The following is a 15,862-nucleotide window of genomic DNA, read 5'->3' on the forward strand; positions in this document are numbered from 1 at the left end:
CTTTTCAGCACCCACCCTGAAAACTTCAATGAACAAAGGCCTAATTTAATTAACCTTTCTTTGTAAATCAACCATTTCATCCCGGGAGCCAACTTTGACAACTATCTCTGCACAACCTCCAATTCAAACATAATCTTCCTTAAATAAGATTAAATTTATTAGATCTTATGTTTTATTATAAGCAATTTTTATGTGACCAATCTCTTCCATTTTATATACCAGAAGCTCTATCATTGTATTGTTTACTAATTTGCTCTTATTCTCCATCTTTTCCCTCTTCAGAATCATTTCTTAATCATTCTTTAGTTTCTAAAAATTTCACAATCCTGTGGCCTATCAGTATTCTTTGTATTATTAACATTTTTCCAAATTTGGCATAATCTCTATTTCAGTTAGAGACAGAATGTGCATTCTTTTTTGTTGAGCCTCTCTTTCTTACTGAAGTTTATCTTTGCTGACATTTATGAAATATCTCCTTAAATATCTGTGCTCATACAGTCAAAACTGCTTTTATTTAGACACCAATTTCAGACACACATTTGTCATCCTCATATTGAACTTGAAACTCTATCATGCTATGCTCACTCTTTCCTAGGGCAGTTTACTATGCAATTATCAATTAATTATATCTAGCTGCATAATAACAAAAAGAATTAGTCATTGGTTGTTTCCCCCAACATTCTATGAACTTATCCTCAATGGTATTCATGTCAATTTGATTTGTCCAATCCACATGATGATTAAAGTTGCTTTGAAAACTAGCTAAGCCAGATAGATCCCCATCCTTACCAGCTGACAACACAATGGATAAGGAATAAACTGAGAAGCAAGAAATAAGTTGATGCTGGAAAATCTGAAATGAAAATAGTTAAGTGTCAGTGATACTCAGCAGATTAGATGGCATCTGTGCAGAGATTCCAGGTTAATAATCTTTTATTAGTACTGGAAAAGAGAGGAATAAGTATGATTTTAAATTGCAGGGAGAGTCAGCATTGAGAAAACAAAGGGGAATTACTACAAAAGGGTAAAAACCAAGATTATAGAAATTATGTTGCCATTGTCTTTACAGAAGATGTTGAATGCTTATTAAATAAGGTAATGTGTATAGAGAAAACAAAACAGAGGGAAATGAAGGAGAACAGCACAGAGGGAGACAAATACACTGGAAATGAAAGATGCCATAAAATTGAGGACAGAGGAAAATTGAGTTAACCCAATAGGTGGATGATCTGACATCAGAACAGGTCAGTTCTGACGTAAACAGGAAAGGCTGTCTGTGTGTCACATGGATAATCTCAATTTCATATGTTGTCTCAACCTCTTCTCTCTGCAACTTAAAACCAGCTTGCTTTCTCACTTATAGATTTCTTTTGAAATGTTATTAAACTGAAACCCACATGGATAGAAAATTGGCTGACTGGCAGGAGGCAAAGAGTGGGAAGAAAAGGGCCCATTTCTCATTGACTGCCAGCGTCTAGTGGTGTCCTGAAGGGATTGGTGTTGGGACTGCTTCTTTTCACATTATATACAATAGTTTGGCTGATGGATTGATTGCATTATGGCTAAGTTTATGGATGACACAAAGATAGGTGGAGGGGCAGGTAGCGTTGAGGATGCAGGGAATCTGCAAAAGGACTTAAAACAGATTAGAAGAATTGGCAAAGAAGTGACATATGGAATATAGTGCAGGGAAGTGTATGGTCATGCACTCTGGTAGAAGGAATAAAAGTGTAGACAATTTTCTAAATGAGGAGAAAATTCAAAAAAAAATCAGATGTCCAAAGGGACTTCAGAGTCCTTGTTAACTTGCAGGTTGAGTTGGTTTGAATGGAAGTCAAATGCAATGTTAGCATTTATCTCCTAGAGGTCTAGAGTATAAAGGATGTAATGCTGAGACTCAATAAGGCATTGGTCAGACCATACTTGGGAGTATTGCGAGCAGTTTTAGCACCTTATCTATTGCAGTGTCCAGTGGAGGTTCACAAAAACAATTCCAAGAATGGAAGGGTTAACGTATGAGGAGGGTCTGTACTCGCAGGAGTTGGGGGAGCACAGGATCTCAGTGAAAGGCCTAAATACAGTAGCTGTGGAAAGAAAGTTTCTGATAGTGGGGGAAGCCTAGGACAAGAGGGCACAGCCTCAAAACAGAGGGACGTCCATTTAGAACAGATACGAGGAGGAATTTCTCAATAGGCTGAATAGACTACTCCTATGTCTCATGAAACAGCACTCCATTGATATTGATTTATACTGAGTTTTCCAGTATTTTCTGTTTTAATTTTAAAGAGACTGCCTGTATTTATAAAATTCAATATAATTAACATTTAAATATTACATGTTAAAATGTAAAATATTATAAAACACTCAGCAATACACAATTTAAATGTAGTTAATTACTTTAAATTAATATGGGAGTTTGCATTACTCCCCAAGATATTATTGCATCAAATGCAGTAGCTCTGTTCCTGACAACTGGCTGTCAGAAGTTTGGGACTTGTGATTGGACTAGAACCTCTAAATTAGATGCAGGTGCTAATGGGTTTCGTGCTGATTTTATGAATTTTTTTTTAAAGTTTTATGTCAAATGAGTCTATTGTCTTATGGAAGTGTGAAATACCTTTTTTCTAATGATTTTTGAATCTAAAATTGCAAAACATATTGTTTTAAATTTGTTTCTCTAGTTTGTTACTTGAACATGCAACCTAAATAATCTGGAGATGGGTACATTCCAACTATAGGGATGTCTACACAAAGGTACGTCATTGATGCATAATTCTATTTCTCTATTGTCACCCTAGTTCCTATAGCTGACTTCCTCTTTGAGTCCCTTTGGATGGCAAACTTGGAATGCAAAGAATTTCTTTGAGTAAAACACAAGCAATAATAAAGCTTCCTTTTTATTTACACCAACTAACCTTTTATGATCTATTTAGCTGAACCAATAGAAGCTCAGAATGCACAGTTCATTATCTGTTTAAATTCCAAGAATCTAATGGCTATGCGCCGACATGCAAATTACATCACATCAAATCTCTGTGACAGCTGCAGATTTAATGATCCAAGACACAGCTCCAAAAATTATGCCTTCACTTTTGGCCATGCAGCTAGCTACAAAGGGCAAGGAGAAATAGCCCTGCGCCTATACTACGTCCCAGTTGCAAACTGGATAATCAGAATTCTTGGAAGGATGATAAACCACCGGATATCCAGAAGAATCTGTGTGGGAGATAGCTCCATGTTCAAACTTATCTGCCTAATGCCTGCAAAATTCAACTTATTGAAAAGGACAACTTGTGGAAATTTGCTTCTGAAATATGAAGCTCTTCAAATTGTCCTTGGATTTACTACTGCAATTAGGCATCTTTGAAAACAAAAGAATTTATTATTTTGGTCATATTTGCAATATACTTCAGAGAAATTACGACATTTTCAAAGAAGTGCCATCAGAAAAGCCAGCAATTTCAACAGGCACTAACAAAGGCCTTAAACAGTTGATTTTACAGGCACTCTGTTGATTAAATGCCTCATCCTTCATTAACTTAAAAATTAATCTCTCTCACTCTGCCCAGGGTATGCCATCTGTTATGTTCTATTCAGTCCACCAGCTTCCTGTTGACTGCAATACAGTGAAGAGAAGATGCTTTTCCTTCCTTATCTCAGAAGCCAATATTATTCTCAGGCTACAATCAATACATTTCAAACTTGTTTCACCTTTTGTTTTAATGTAGTTATATTGTACATTTGTAGCTAGTAGAAGTCACAGATAAATAGATCTATATAGATATACAAAATAATTTTGGCACATTTTGGCTTCTCACAATTACCTGTACCAACATTATTACACAAAATTTCCTTGTTTTGTTTTTAAAGAAAGAGCAATTTCTGATTATTGCATCAATACACATCACAGTAAATTACATCAGATTAGGTTTTCATATGTTCCGAATACATATTTAGGTAGGGCACCATCCTGTGCCCAACCAGAGCACAAATTCCCTCTCCTCATGTCAGTCTGCGGAATGTTTGCTCATCCCTGAACAAGGCCTTTGCTGTTCACGGGGTCGCTAGGATTGGCAAGTATAACTGTGAAATTAAGAGAAATGTGCGTCACACATTGACACTCCCTGCCAACTACCACTGCCTCTCCAGACTACAACTTTTTACACTTCCACTGACCGAAGTATAATTATAGAATCAAGAGACACCTTGACTCTCCCTTACAACTCTGGTACCTTCTGATGAGCATTTCACAGCTTTTATTTAAAAGTATACTCCATTGCATCAGCTTCTGTAGTTAATTAAATATTCCTTTGAAGTCAATAGATTAAAGTATTTAATGTTCTTCTGTTCATTATTTCTTAGAACTTCATTAAACTACAATCAGGCTTGATAGGCACTGTGACTGTAATTAAAAAATCAGGGAAGCTTCTTCAACATTGTTACATATTATTCTTGAATTCTGAGAAATGGCACTGCTTACCATTCCTTAGCAATGTTAACTGTAAATAAACACCTGCTATAATTTTTAATACAAACTCATTTTTATGGCTTTTTGATTCTGTGTGAGATAAGGAAGTGTGATTTACCAGTTTTAGTGATGGAACCAGCTTACAGATGTCAGTCTGTCTTAATATAAATAAACTAAGTTTTAAGAGTTTGTACTTATAATGAATTTTCAATGTAGTTAGCAAGACTTCTATGCCTTAGGAGTCACACACCACATAAACAGTATTTTAAATGGTGGAAATACAAATTATGAAGAGAAACAATAGAATTGATTAAAATCAGCTAATTTGATAACATCAACATGTCCATTATTATGAGACTACACTGTACCCCATTTATATTTCATACATTAGTACATGTAGGACTATTAGATATCTTTTATAATTACTACTCATTGGGAATAATGTTCTTTATGGTAGTATACTGTGGCTTTCATACTGTTGTATGTTCAAAGCATCGCATAACCACTTAACTACATGGAAGCAGCCAAGTTATACCAGCATGTGCTTCAACAGAATGACCTTTACTCAAGAAAAGATTGCCCCCAATATTTAAACTTTCAGCTGGTTCTACAGAATCTTAGTTTTTCAGGTAGACTCTACCCAAATCCAATTCTATACGTAACATGATGTAAGGTTTCACTGACAATGTAAAGGTTTCTCTGTAGCATCAATGTTTGGGTTATGACTAGAGATAACAGAGTTTAGAAAGCTGTTGTTCTTTCTTGTGAGTCTGGAAGAGAGATTTTCAGGGTCTTTTGCTGGGGAGAGATGAAGAGAGAAGATGCAAATGGAGAGAGTTGGTAGACTGCTGGACGGGGTGGACTTGGAGCGAGAGTCCAAAGGGCAGCGACAATCTGAGGAGTCGATGATGGACGACTGGCTGATCAGCGAGCTCCAACATTGCGCAATAGACTGTTTGATAAGATTGGGCCCTTTCTCTTTTTTCCCCCCTGTTTTCATTATTAACCCTATAGTCAAAGTAAGAATTATAAAGCTTAATTGTTTAATCGCATATCGTGTACTGTTTGTTATTTCAGGGTGCTGATCTTTTTTTTTAAAAAAAACAGGGGACACATAGTGCAGCATCCACCCAAATGAGATGTCTTAAGTTTGGCCGGGCCGGGGGGGGGGGGGGGCTATCACTCCCTATATTAAGCCGCTAGCCGAAGCGAGAGTTACACATAGATGCTTGAAGATAGTGAAGGTTAAAATGCAAATCAATATCTTGAAAGAACAGCCTCATTAAAAGCAAACATAGTGTAAAAATGATACAGACCAATCCAACTTTAATTAACATAATTCCCATTGTTCATTTTCTCCCTTATTATACTTTCTTGAAGTCCTTTTTATAGACCTCTGTCACTATATTTCCTCAATACTGATGCTGCACAAGGCTGGCCATTCAGTGACCAAGCCTATTAAGCGATATACTAGAATATTTCCAAGGATAAGGGATTTTGGCTATAAAGTTGGACAAATGAAGTTGAGACTGTTTCTCTTGGAGAATAGAATGTCGAGAGGTCATACCTGTTCTCATATTTGTTTCTCTCATAACCCCATAATTTTTTTTTCATTACTCCTTGTCCAGCAAACCATCTAGCAATTGCTTCTAGAAACAGCTTCTACTTATTCTATCTAAACTTGTCATGATCTTGCATAGCTCTCTCAAATCCCTTCATAATGCTGTATTCTCCAAGAGGACCAGTCTCAACTTCTCATCTAACTTTATAGCTGAAGTCCCTAGTTTCTAGAAATATTCTAATACATTTCTTTTGTAATCTCTCTGGGACCTTCACACCATCCCTACTACACCTTGGTCAAAAAAGTCGTCACTTTTTACTGTAATTTCGACCATAACTGCTGGTACAGTACACAGTAAAAATGAGACAACGTATTTCAGGACCATGGTGCTACATGAACAATACAAAAACTACACAGAACTACATAAACCAACACAAAAACTACATAATACTTCAGTGCTTCTGCTTTAAAATTCTGTGCCTTATTTACAAAGCACATACTGCCATTTTCTAAGCTTTATGCATACATACACGGAGGCCCTTTGGTTCCTACATGAGCTACAGAACAGTGCTATTTAGTTGTGTTGTTTATGCCAAAACTTAACACCTAACACTGTTTTGCATAAATTTCACCTGCCACTTGCCAATCCTTTTAGCCCAACTATATCCTATATATAAAGGAGGATAGTAAAAGCTTCTTTAGGTATGTGAAGAGGAAAAAATTAGTTAAGACCAAAGTTGGACCCTTGAAGGCAGAAACGGGTGAATTTATTATGGGGAACAAGGAAATGGCAGACAAGTTGAACAGGTACTTTGGATCTGTTTTCACTAGGGAAGACACAGACTATCTCCCAGATGTAATAGTGGCCAGAGGAACTAGGGTAACAGAGGAACTGAAGGAAATTCACATTAGGTGGAAAATGGTGTTGGGTAGACTGATGAGACTGAAAGCTGATAAATCCCTAGGGACTCTTGGTCTGTATCCCAGGGTACTTATGGAGGTGGCTCTAGAAATTGTGGATGCATTGGTAATCATTTTCCAATATTCTATAGATTCAGGATAAGTTCCTGAGGATTGGATGGTAGCTAACGTTATCCCACTTTTTAAGAAAGGAGGGAGAGAGAAAACAGGGAATTATAGACCAGTTAGCCTGACATCAGTGGTGGGGAAGATGCTGGAGTCAATTATAAAAGATGAAATAGTGGTACATTTGAATAGCATTAACAAGATCGGTCCAAGTCAGCATGGATTTGCGAAGGGGAAATCATGCTTGACTAATCTACTGGAATTTTTTGAGGTTGTAACTATGAAAATGGACAAGGGAGAGCCAGTGGATGTACTGTACCTGGACTTTCAGAAAGCCAATGATAAGGTCCCACATAAGAGATTAGTGAGCAGAATTAGAACACATGGTATTGGGGGTAGGGTACTAACATGGATAGAAAATTGGTTGGCAGTGACCAGTGGGGTACTGCAAGACTCGGTGCTGGGACCGCAGCTATTTACAATATACATTAATGATTTAGATGTAGGGATTAAAAGTAACATTAGCAAATTTGCAGATGACACAAAGTTGGGTGGCAGTGTGAAATATGAGGAGGATGTTAGGAGGATGCAGGGTAACTTGGACAGGTTGGGTGAGTGGGCAGATGCAGTTTAATGTGGATAAATGTGAGGTTATCCACTTAGGTGGCAAGAACAGGAAGGCAGATTACTATCTGAATGGTGTCAAGTTAGGAAAAGGGGAAGTACAATGAGATCTAGGTGTTCTTGTACATCAGTCACTGAAAGTAAGCATGCAGGTACAGCAGGCAGTGAAGAAAGCTAATGGCATGTTGGCCTTCATAACAAGGGGAGTTGAGTATAGGAGTAATGAGGTCCTTCTGCAGTTGTACAGGGCCCTGGTGAGACCCCACCTGGAGTATTGTGTGCAGTTTTGGTCTCCAAATTTGAGGAAGGACATTCTTGCTATTGAGGGAATGCAGCGTAGGTTCACGAGGTTAATTCCTGGGATGGCGGGACTGTCACATGTTGAAAGATTGGAGCGACTGGGCTTGTATACACTGGAATTTAGAAGGATGAGAGGGGATCTGATTGAAACATATAAGATTATTAGGGGATTGGACATGCTAGAGGCAGGAAACATGTTCCTGATGTTGGGGGGAGTCCAGAACCAGAGGCCACAGTTTAAGAATAAGGGGTAGGCCATTTAGAACAGAGATGCGGAAAAACTTTTTCACCCAGAGTTGTGGATCTATGGAATGCTCTGCCTCAGTAGGCAGTGGAGGCCAATTCTCTGGATGCTTTCAAGGAAGTTAGATAAAGCTCTTAAAGATAGCGGAGTCAAGGGATATGGGGAGAAGGCAGGAATGGGGTACTGATTGTGGATGATCAGCCATAATCACATTGAATGGCGATGCTGGCTGGAAGGGCTGAATGGCCTACTCCTGCACCTATTGTCTATATCCTGTTGTAATCTTTATCTCCCCTATTTATTGATCACAATAGCCCGAAGTTTCATATTGCCTGAAAGAGAGAATATACTCACATCCAAATCATTTACATGTAACACAAAAGGCTGTGGTCCTAATATCAATTCCTGCAGAATACTTTTGTCTACCATTTTCTAATGTTGTTTTTGTTCCTTTCCTTGCCCTGTGGTGCACCGGGTGGCAACCTTGCTGTTTCTTTGGGATTTTTTCTGTTTTCTTACAAGGCCGAGTTGCTAACTTGACGCTCAACCCAGCACGGGTGGAAAGTGTGAATGTCACTACACCACTATTCGCCAGCTATTCGCTAATATATAAAACTGTAATTTACTATATTATATCCTGCTATTTTTGAGACAAATCTTTTGTTAATCCATGCTGCCAATAGACCTCAATTTTATGAACCAACCTTTAACACCTTTAAACTTCATCAAGTTACTTCTGAAAATCTACACACTTACACTTAATGCATAATGTTCTGCAACTTTATCAAAAAGAAAATCAGGGTTGTCCCACAAAATTTACTCAATAAATCCTTGTTTGTTCTCCTTTATTAATTGCATGTATTTTTCCCCAATTATTGTTTCCAGATGTTTCCCCATCCCCAGAGTTCAGTATTTGTGGTTGTCAATCATGCTTTTATACTCATGTTGATCAAGAGTGCCAAATTTACTGTTTTCCAATCTTCTGGAACCTACTATGTACCTAGGGAGAACAAGAAAATGAAGGCAAGCTGTTCTACAATTACCAGCCACACATCCCACAGCATCCTAGGATGCATCCCAATTAGATTAGGTGACCTATTTACATTAAATCTACTAATACAGGCCTTCTAATACCTACTGAACAATCATCCATCACATACTCTTATCTGTTTTACACCCACTTCTATGGGAAGATTGGGAACATCCTCTTCCTTGTACTCCTTATTGAGTACATGTTAGCTGTCTAATATCTTCACTCTTGCTTCTATCGTTATGGGTCAGGTTACTTGCTTGTTATCTAATTGGTCACGGCTGTCCTTGATAACCACTCAATTTCAATATTAACTATTGTTTAATTCTCATTTTGTTTTATTACCTATTTTGTATTTCATTCACTCCATCTCATGTGCGCCATTCACTCTCTGCTTCATATTTTCTCCCGCATTTGATAAATAGGGAGATATTTTTGACTCCAACGCTGAGATAAAGTGCTAGAAATGGCAATACATTCAACATGCATTAAAATAGAAATGGATGGGACCAGTAGTGGAAGAATTTAGTCTACCATATTCTGCTACATAGGAACCTTACCCCTTACCTATGCAAAGTCCATTCTACAAATATGTTTGGTGGCATATTGGGAATGACTGGAGATGGGGAGGAGAGAGTTAATCTATGGAGACGGTTAAATTGGGATAGGAGGTGCTGGGCAGAATAGGCTAGGAGATTCGGTGATGGAAATTACTGGCAGGGAGAGATTCATAGGGCACAAGTATGTGGGATGGAGAGGGCATGAAAACACATCCAAACACTTCAGAGTTTATAGCAACACACACAAAATATTGAAAGAACTCAGTAGGTCAGGTAGTATCTATGGAGAGGAACAAGTAATTGACATTTTGATCTCAGATCCTTCATTTGGAATACTGACTGTTTTATACCTCTCCATAGATGCTGCCTGGCCTGCTGAGTTCCTCTAGCATTGTGCGTGTGTGTGTTGCTCTCTGTGTTTAACATTAGAGTTTATATTTGGCCATACCCAACTGTAACATTGCATAAGATCAAGAGGAACACAAAATAAACCAAGTTCAAATCCTTTCACTCACCAGGTCAGTGTCATCAAACATTAGGTAATATTTCTTAACTGCCTCACTATAAGTCTTTGGTTCAGCGACACAGCTTGTATTTAAATCTTTCTCCTTCGTGGAAGATTTCTTTTGGACTTTGGTCTCCTTCTCTTCTTGATTTGAACTTCCAGTTGAAATGCTGCTGACAGCATTGTGATCAACAAGGTCAGCTTTATAAATAGGCTGCACAAAGATAAAGGTCATTAAGCAAGAGTACAGCAAAATAAGGAATTTAAGAGTTCTCTCAAGTATGTTTTTAAAATTGCATATGAATTTGGAATATCTTTAATATCCAGATCCAATCCTCAGTGAATAGATGGTGGGTTTTTTCCCTATTTTTGGCTGTAAAAGTTCTTCATAACACTATTTAGAATCTTAAAATAATTCCTCATAAGTCTTCACTTAGAGCACATACCAGCAAGGACAAGTAGAAAACTTGGGATTACTTTTATCCATGCATGTTAAATATAGTACTACTTCAAAGTTATCATCCTTACTTACTAGAAAGCACTTGTATGGAGAATCTGTATTTTACTGCCCAACTAACATTCACATACAAAACAGTAAGATACAGGAGCAGAATTAGGCCATTTGGCCCATAACATCTGCCTTCTATCATGGTTGATCCAACTTTTCTCTCAGCCTCAGTCTCCTGCCTTCTCCCTGTAACCCTCCATATCCTGACCAATCAAGAATCTGTCAATCTTTGCCTTAAATATACATAAAGACTTGGCCTCCACATCTGCTTGCGGCAAAGAAATATCCCCCCCCCCCCCACATCCAATCGAACAAGGCCTTTCACCATTTGATAGGGTTCAACAAGGTCATCCCTTATTCTTCTGAATTCTAGTGAATACAGGCCCAGATGTATCAAACGCTCTTCATATGACAAATCATTCAATCCTGGAATCAAGGATCTAAGTTTAAAACACAATTGCCCTCAGAAAACAAAGAAGCACATCTCAAAATATAGATTTTAAGGCTATATAAAATGCCAGAAGAAATGAATATTTTAATTATTTTTCTTTTTTGCATTTCTTATTTGTTAATATTTGCATAATACAACTTCCACACTGGTCCTTGTAAAGTAATCTGTATACTATGGTCTCATACATGTAGAAATTGTTTGTTTGTGAAAATCACAAGGATTGATGGACCTCATGAAATTTAAAATTTGGACACATTATAAAATAATTTTACATTGATTTAAGTTAAGTTAGTCTGAAGAACTAATATACCATAAGAAATTTGCACAACTTTTTTGGTGCTCGCTGACTGAATAGTGGAAATTTCAGGGTAAAGCCGAAAGACTATATTTCTCAGACTTTTTTAATGACACTTTCTGACAATTTAGACTGGCCAACTGAAAATTTACAGTATAACAGCTTGCTCTGGAGATTATGATGATATAGCCCAACCTTAAATAGCTCTAAAATGAATTCTTTTGGGGAAGAGTAGGCAACAGATGTGAAATCACAATAGACATTAAATAAGTGTATATTTGATGATTAAATATTATTTGGAAACCTCCAAGCAAAATTCCTCTATCAGCAACTTAAAATATGACTAGAACTAGTGGGTATAACTTCACTCACACCATCACTGAACTGTTCTCACAGTGGACTCACAAGGACTTCATTCCATCAAAGGATATGGGGAGAAGGCAGGGGAGTGGGTATGACTGGAAGAATTGGATCAGCCATGATTGAATGGCGTAGCAGACTCAATGGGTCAAATGGCATACTTCTGCTCCTATATCTTATGGTCTTATTTATTGTTTATTTATTATCACTATTATTATTTTTGTATTTGCAGTTTGTCGTCTTTTGCACAATGATAGTTGTCCACCCTGTTGGGGGTGGTCTTTCATTGATTCTATTGTGTTTCATGTACTTACTTTGGATGCCCAAACAAAAATGAATCCCAGAGTTGCATATAGTGACATATATATATTTCAAAAATAAATTTACTTTGAACATTCCCGTTCTACTGACCAAAATGACTGCAATACAAAACCAAAGTAATTACACTTACCACACAAATAAAGACAAATATTCTACAGATTTTGATTAAATACAACTGCTTATAATTTGTACTTTAATGCATTGGTATTTTCACGAGTACTACATAGCTTTAAATACATACTTGGCATGTTCATACATTTTACCGAACTGACCATTTTTCATGTCAACACCTCACTGCATACTCACAAATCGACGCTCATTAGGTCGCTTGATATTCATGGTATTGTTCATACAGTCTGGAAGGATCACAGCTATCACTTCTCCTGTATTGTCTCCTGACACACAGGTATTTAGCCAATCAGACCCAGAAATACTCTACAAGCAAGATACAAGACAACTAGTTTAAGGAAACAGACAAATGTAACTCAAATTAAGGGAGGAGGTGGGGGAGTTAAGCAAATTACAGAAAATAGGAGCAAGAATAGGCTACTTGACCACTAAAAGCCTGCTCTTCCATTCAATATGAACACAGTCCTGATTAAACCCAGGCCTCAATCTCCTCTGTGCTGGTTTCCTATCACTTCAAATTCCCTGATTTTTAAAACACAGTGGATTCCAGTTAATTGGGCCAGCCAGTTAATTGGGCCAATTCTTAAAGAATAAACCTAACTGAGAAAATAAATAGGATTCTCTGTTTATTTGGAACACTATGACACTTAATTAGGGCAGAAAACTGCGGCTTAACAGTTTCTAACTAGTGTCAGACAAGTGCACTTGTGGCCATTAGACTCTACATAGTTTTTAAATAGCATTAGTTGTGTGTGATTGTGCTGAACAATCAATCATTTCTGTCACTGATAGTTGGCAAGAAATAAGCAGTAAGACAATCAGAACTGTTTTGCTCACTGTGGTTTCAAGCATTCAGGCTTGGAGATGCCAGAAATGGCTGAGAGTGAAAATAAAATGATATCACTATTTCAACAAGTTAAGAACTGAGAATAATGTGAAGGTATTGACGATCTTGAAATTGACAATGAAAAGGAAGATTTGGAGGATGCAATCATTGTCAGATTGCACGAAGGCTGCACGGGGTGTCTGCGATGATTTTGTTAAACAAAAGAATGCGACAGAGTATGCTGAATTCCTCCATTCATAATTATTAGGAACTAATATGCAGTTTTATAGTACTGTACAGTAGTAGTATTGATAATGTTCCAATTTGTTGTGCATTTCATTTAAATATACAACTTGTTTCTTAGTTAAGCAGTAGTTGATCTTTTTTATATACCTTTTTACAATTTCCGTGAAACTTCTGCTAATTGGGACAGCCACTTAATTGAGCCAAAATGTATTGGTTCTGCTGTGTCACAATTAACTGGAACTACTGTATTGATCTTTCACAACTATCTGGGGTGTAGAATTCCAAAGACTCACTACCATCTTTGAAAAGAAATCTCTACCTATTCTGAGTTTTAAATGATATTGAAACTTTAATTAGGACTTTCCCAACAAGTGTAAACACCTCAAAAATGTGTTCTATCATGATCATTTATGGTCTTGTTTCTCTCAATAAGGTCACTTGTCATTCTCTCAGGCTCCAAAAAAAATACAGATCCAACATGTTTAATTTTTCAGATCAGACAATACTCATTCCAGCAACAGGCCTTGTGAATTTCCTTTGAACTGCCACCAATATGATTGTATCCTTTCCTAGGCAATGGAGCAAAACTGTGCAGTTTTTCAGGTGTGGACTCGCTAACACCCTGCAGTGCTATAAATTGAAATTTTTTTATTATCATATGTACCAAGGTACATTGAAAATCTTGTTTTGGATGCTACCCATATAGATCATGTTATTACAACAGAGGTAGTACAAGGGAAAACAATAACAGAATACAAGAGAACGTTACAGTTACAGAGAAAGCACAGTACAAGCAGACAAAATCCATGATGAGGTAGATTGTCAATTCAAAACATCTCGTCATACTACTTGCCCTTGAGCCTGGTGGCACTTGCTTTAAGGGATTTGTAACTCTTTCTGATGATAGGAGAAAGGAAGACAGACTGTACAGTACGCATGGGGTTTTTGATTATGCTGACTTCATGATGGGAGGATGGTTTTCATGTGCTGAGCTGTGCCCACAACTCTGTAGGCTCCTGTGATAATTCATGCACTTTAGTTTGTTATTTATGCATGATTCATCTGTAGATTTTATACTTGCCTTCATAAGTTATTGCACATTATGTGTACTAGCTTCCTTGGCTGCATAAGTCTAGGGAAAACATTCTCTGGTCCCGTCAAACCTACGAGATTCGGATGGCTCTCCCATCCCAACCCTCGGTTTTTTGTGGATGCTGTGTAACTTGCTACCTTGTTACAAACTAATGCCATGAAATAACAGAGAGCACACTGCAAAAGATTAAAGGAATTATATTTATGAATCGTAACTAAAGAGTTCGTAAAGAAAACAATAAAGAAAACAGCCCATTCTAATTAAAAAGTCAAATGTGCAAATGTTGGAGCTCATCTTGAACTTCTCTGTCACTCACACGCTGAGCCCTCGGTCCGTGTGAAAGCCCACACCACCTTCCGAAAATTGTTCGCAATCCATCTCAAACAAACGGGTCTCCCACCAGATCATTTGCTACGACCAGTTCTCTTCATCTTCCCCCAAACAAAAACCCAAGACCAACCTTATTGCCCCTCACAAAGAAAAACTCCCGCTAACTGGATGGCACACTTCCCACATCATCCCTCACCTTCAACAATAACCCAGACAGGCTGAACACAGAACAGACCGCTCCTACAGAACAGCTAAATGAAATACATACAGCATAACAGTAAAAATGTGAGCCAGGGTATTACAGTTACATGGTTATATATGCTATATACTTGTATATAGTCAAATGACAGCAAACTTAACTCATTTTCATGGTATCAGCAAATGTGGATACCTTACATTCTGTCCCCATCTGTACATCATACACAGAAAATAACTGAAGAACAAATCTTTCTGCTTTTATTCTTATTTAAATAACAGAAATTATTATAAGCAAATTTATGATCAGCATTTTTGCAAATATTGGTGATCAAGAACACTTTCCCTTGTCCAATATTATGATAATGAACAAGATGACAATGTTCCAATTAAAAAAATGCAGGTTTATACCCCTATTTTCTACATCAGCAACCTGAATCATGTTATGATTAGGTTGGAATATTGTGATACATGTCCTAGATCCTTAAGTTCTTTTCCTGGGCAACTTGTATCTCAGCAACTTGTGAAAATCTTGTCATCTTGAATGGAATAGCATTAGGCGAACCAATAACAGTAAGGAGATAAAATTAGAAAGAAGAAGTGGATATTTTTTGGTTAAAAGCCCACAGGCATTTTAAACTCTGTAAATGAGCAACTGATTTTGCCATGTTTTAATTGTGACTATAATTTACAAATTATGTCCTTCAGAAAAAGTCCTCAGTATAAATTTAGTCTAAATTGCTTGAACCACTGCTGAAATGCTTCATTAAATTGCAAAATGATGATATTC

General features: G+C 37.3%; 1 protein-coding gene across 1 annotated transcript in view; it reads right to left on the reverse strand.

Annotated features, from left to right (window-relative positions):
- gtf3c2 (general transcription factor IIIC, polypeptide 2, beta) overlaps nt 1–15,862 on the reverse strand; it is a 118,774-nt gene that overhangs the window by 29,120 nt on the left and 73,792 nt on the right. The window contains exons 15-16 of the mRNA XM_059981684.1: nt 12,560–12,688; nt 10,329–10,532 (exon numbers count right to left, since the gene is read on the reverse strand). Coding sequence (XP_059837667.1) covers nt 10,329–10,532; nt 12,560–12,688 — 333 coding nt within the window. The remainder of the gene's footprint in view (nt 1–10,328; nt 10,533–12,559; nt 12,689–15,862) is intronic.

Source organism: Hypanus sabinus, chromosome 10 (assembly GCF_030144855.1).
Source record: "Hypanus sabinus isolate sHypSab1 chromosome 10, sHypSab1.hap1, whole genome shotgun sequence".
Taxonomy (NCBI): Eukaryota; Metazoa; Chordata; class Chondrichthyes; order Myliobatiformes; family Dasyatidae; genus Hypanus; species Hypanus sabinus.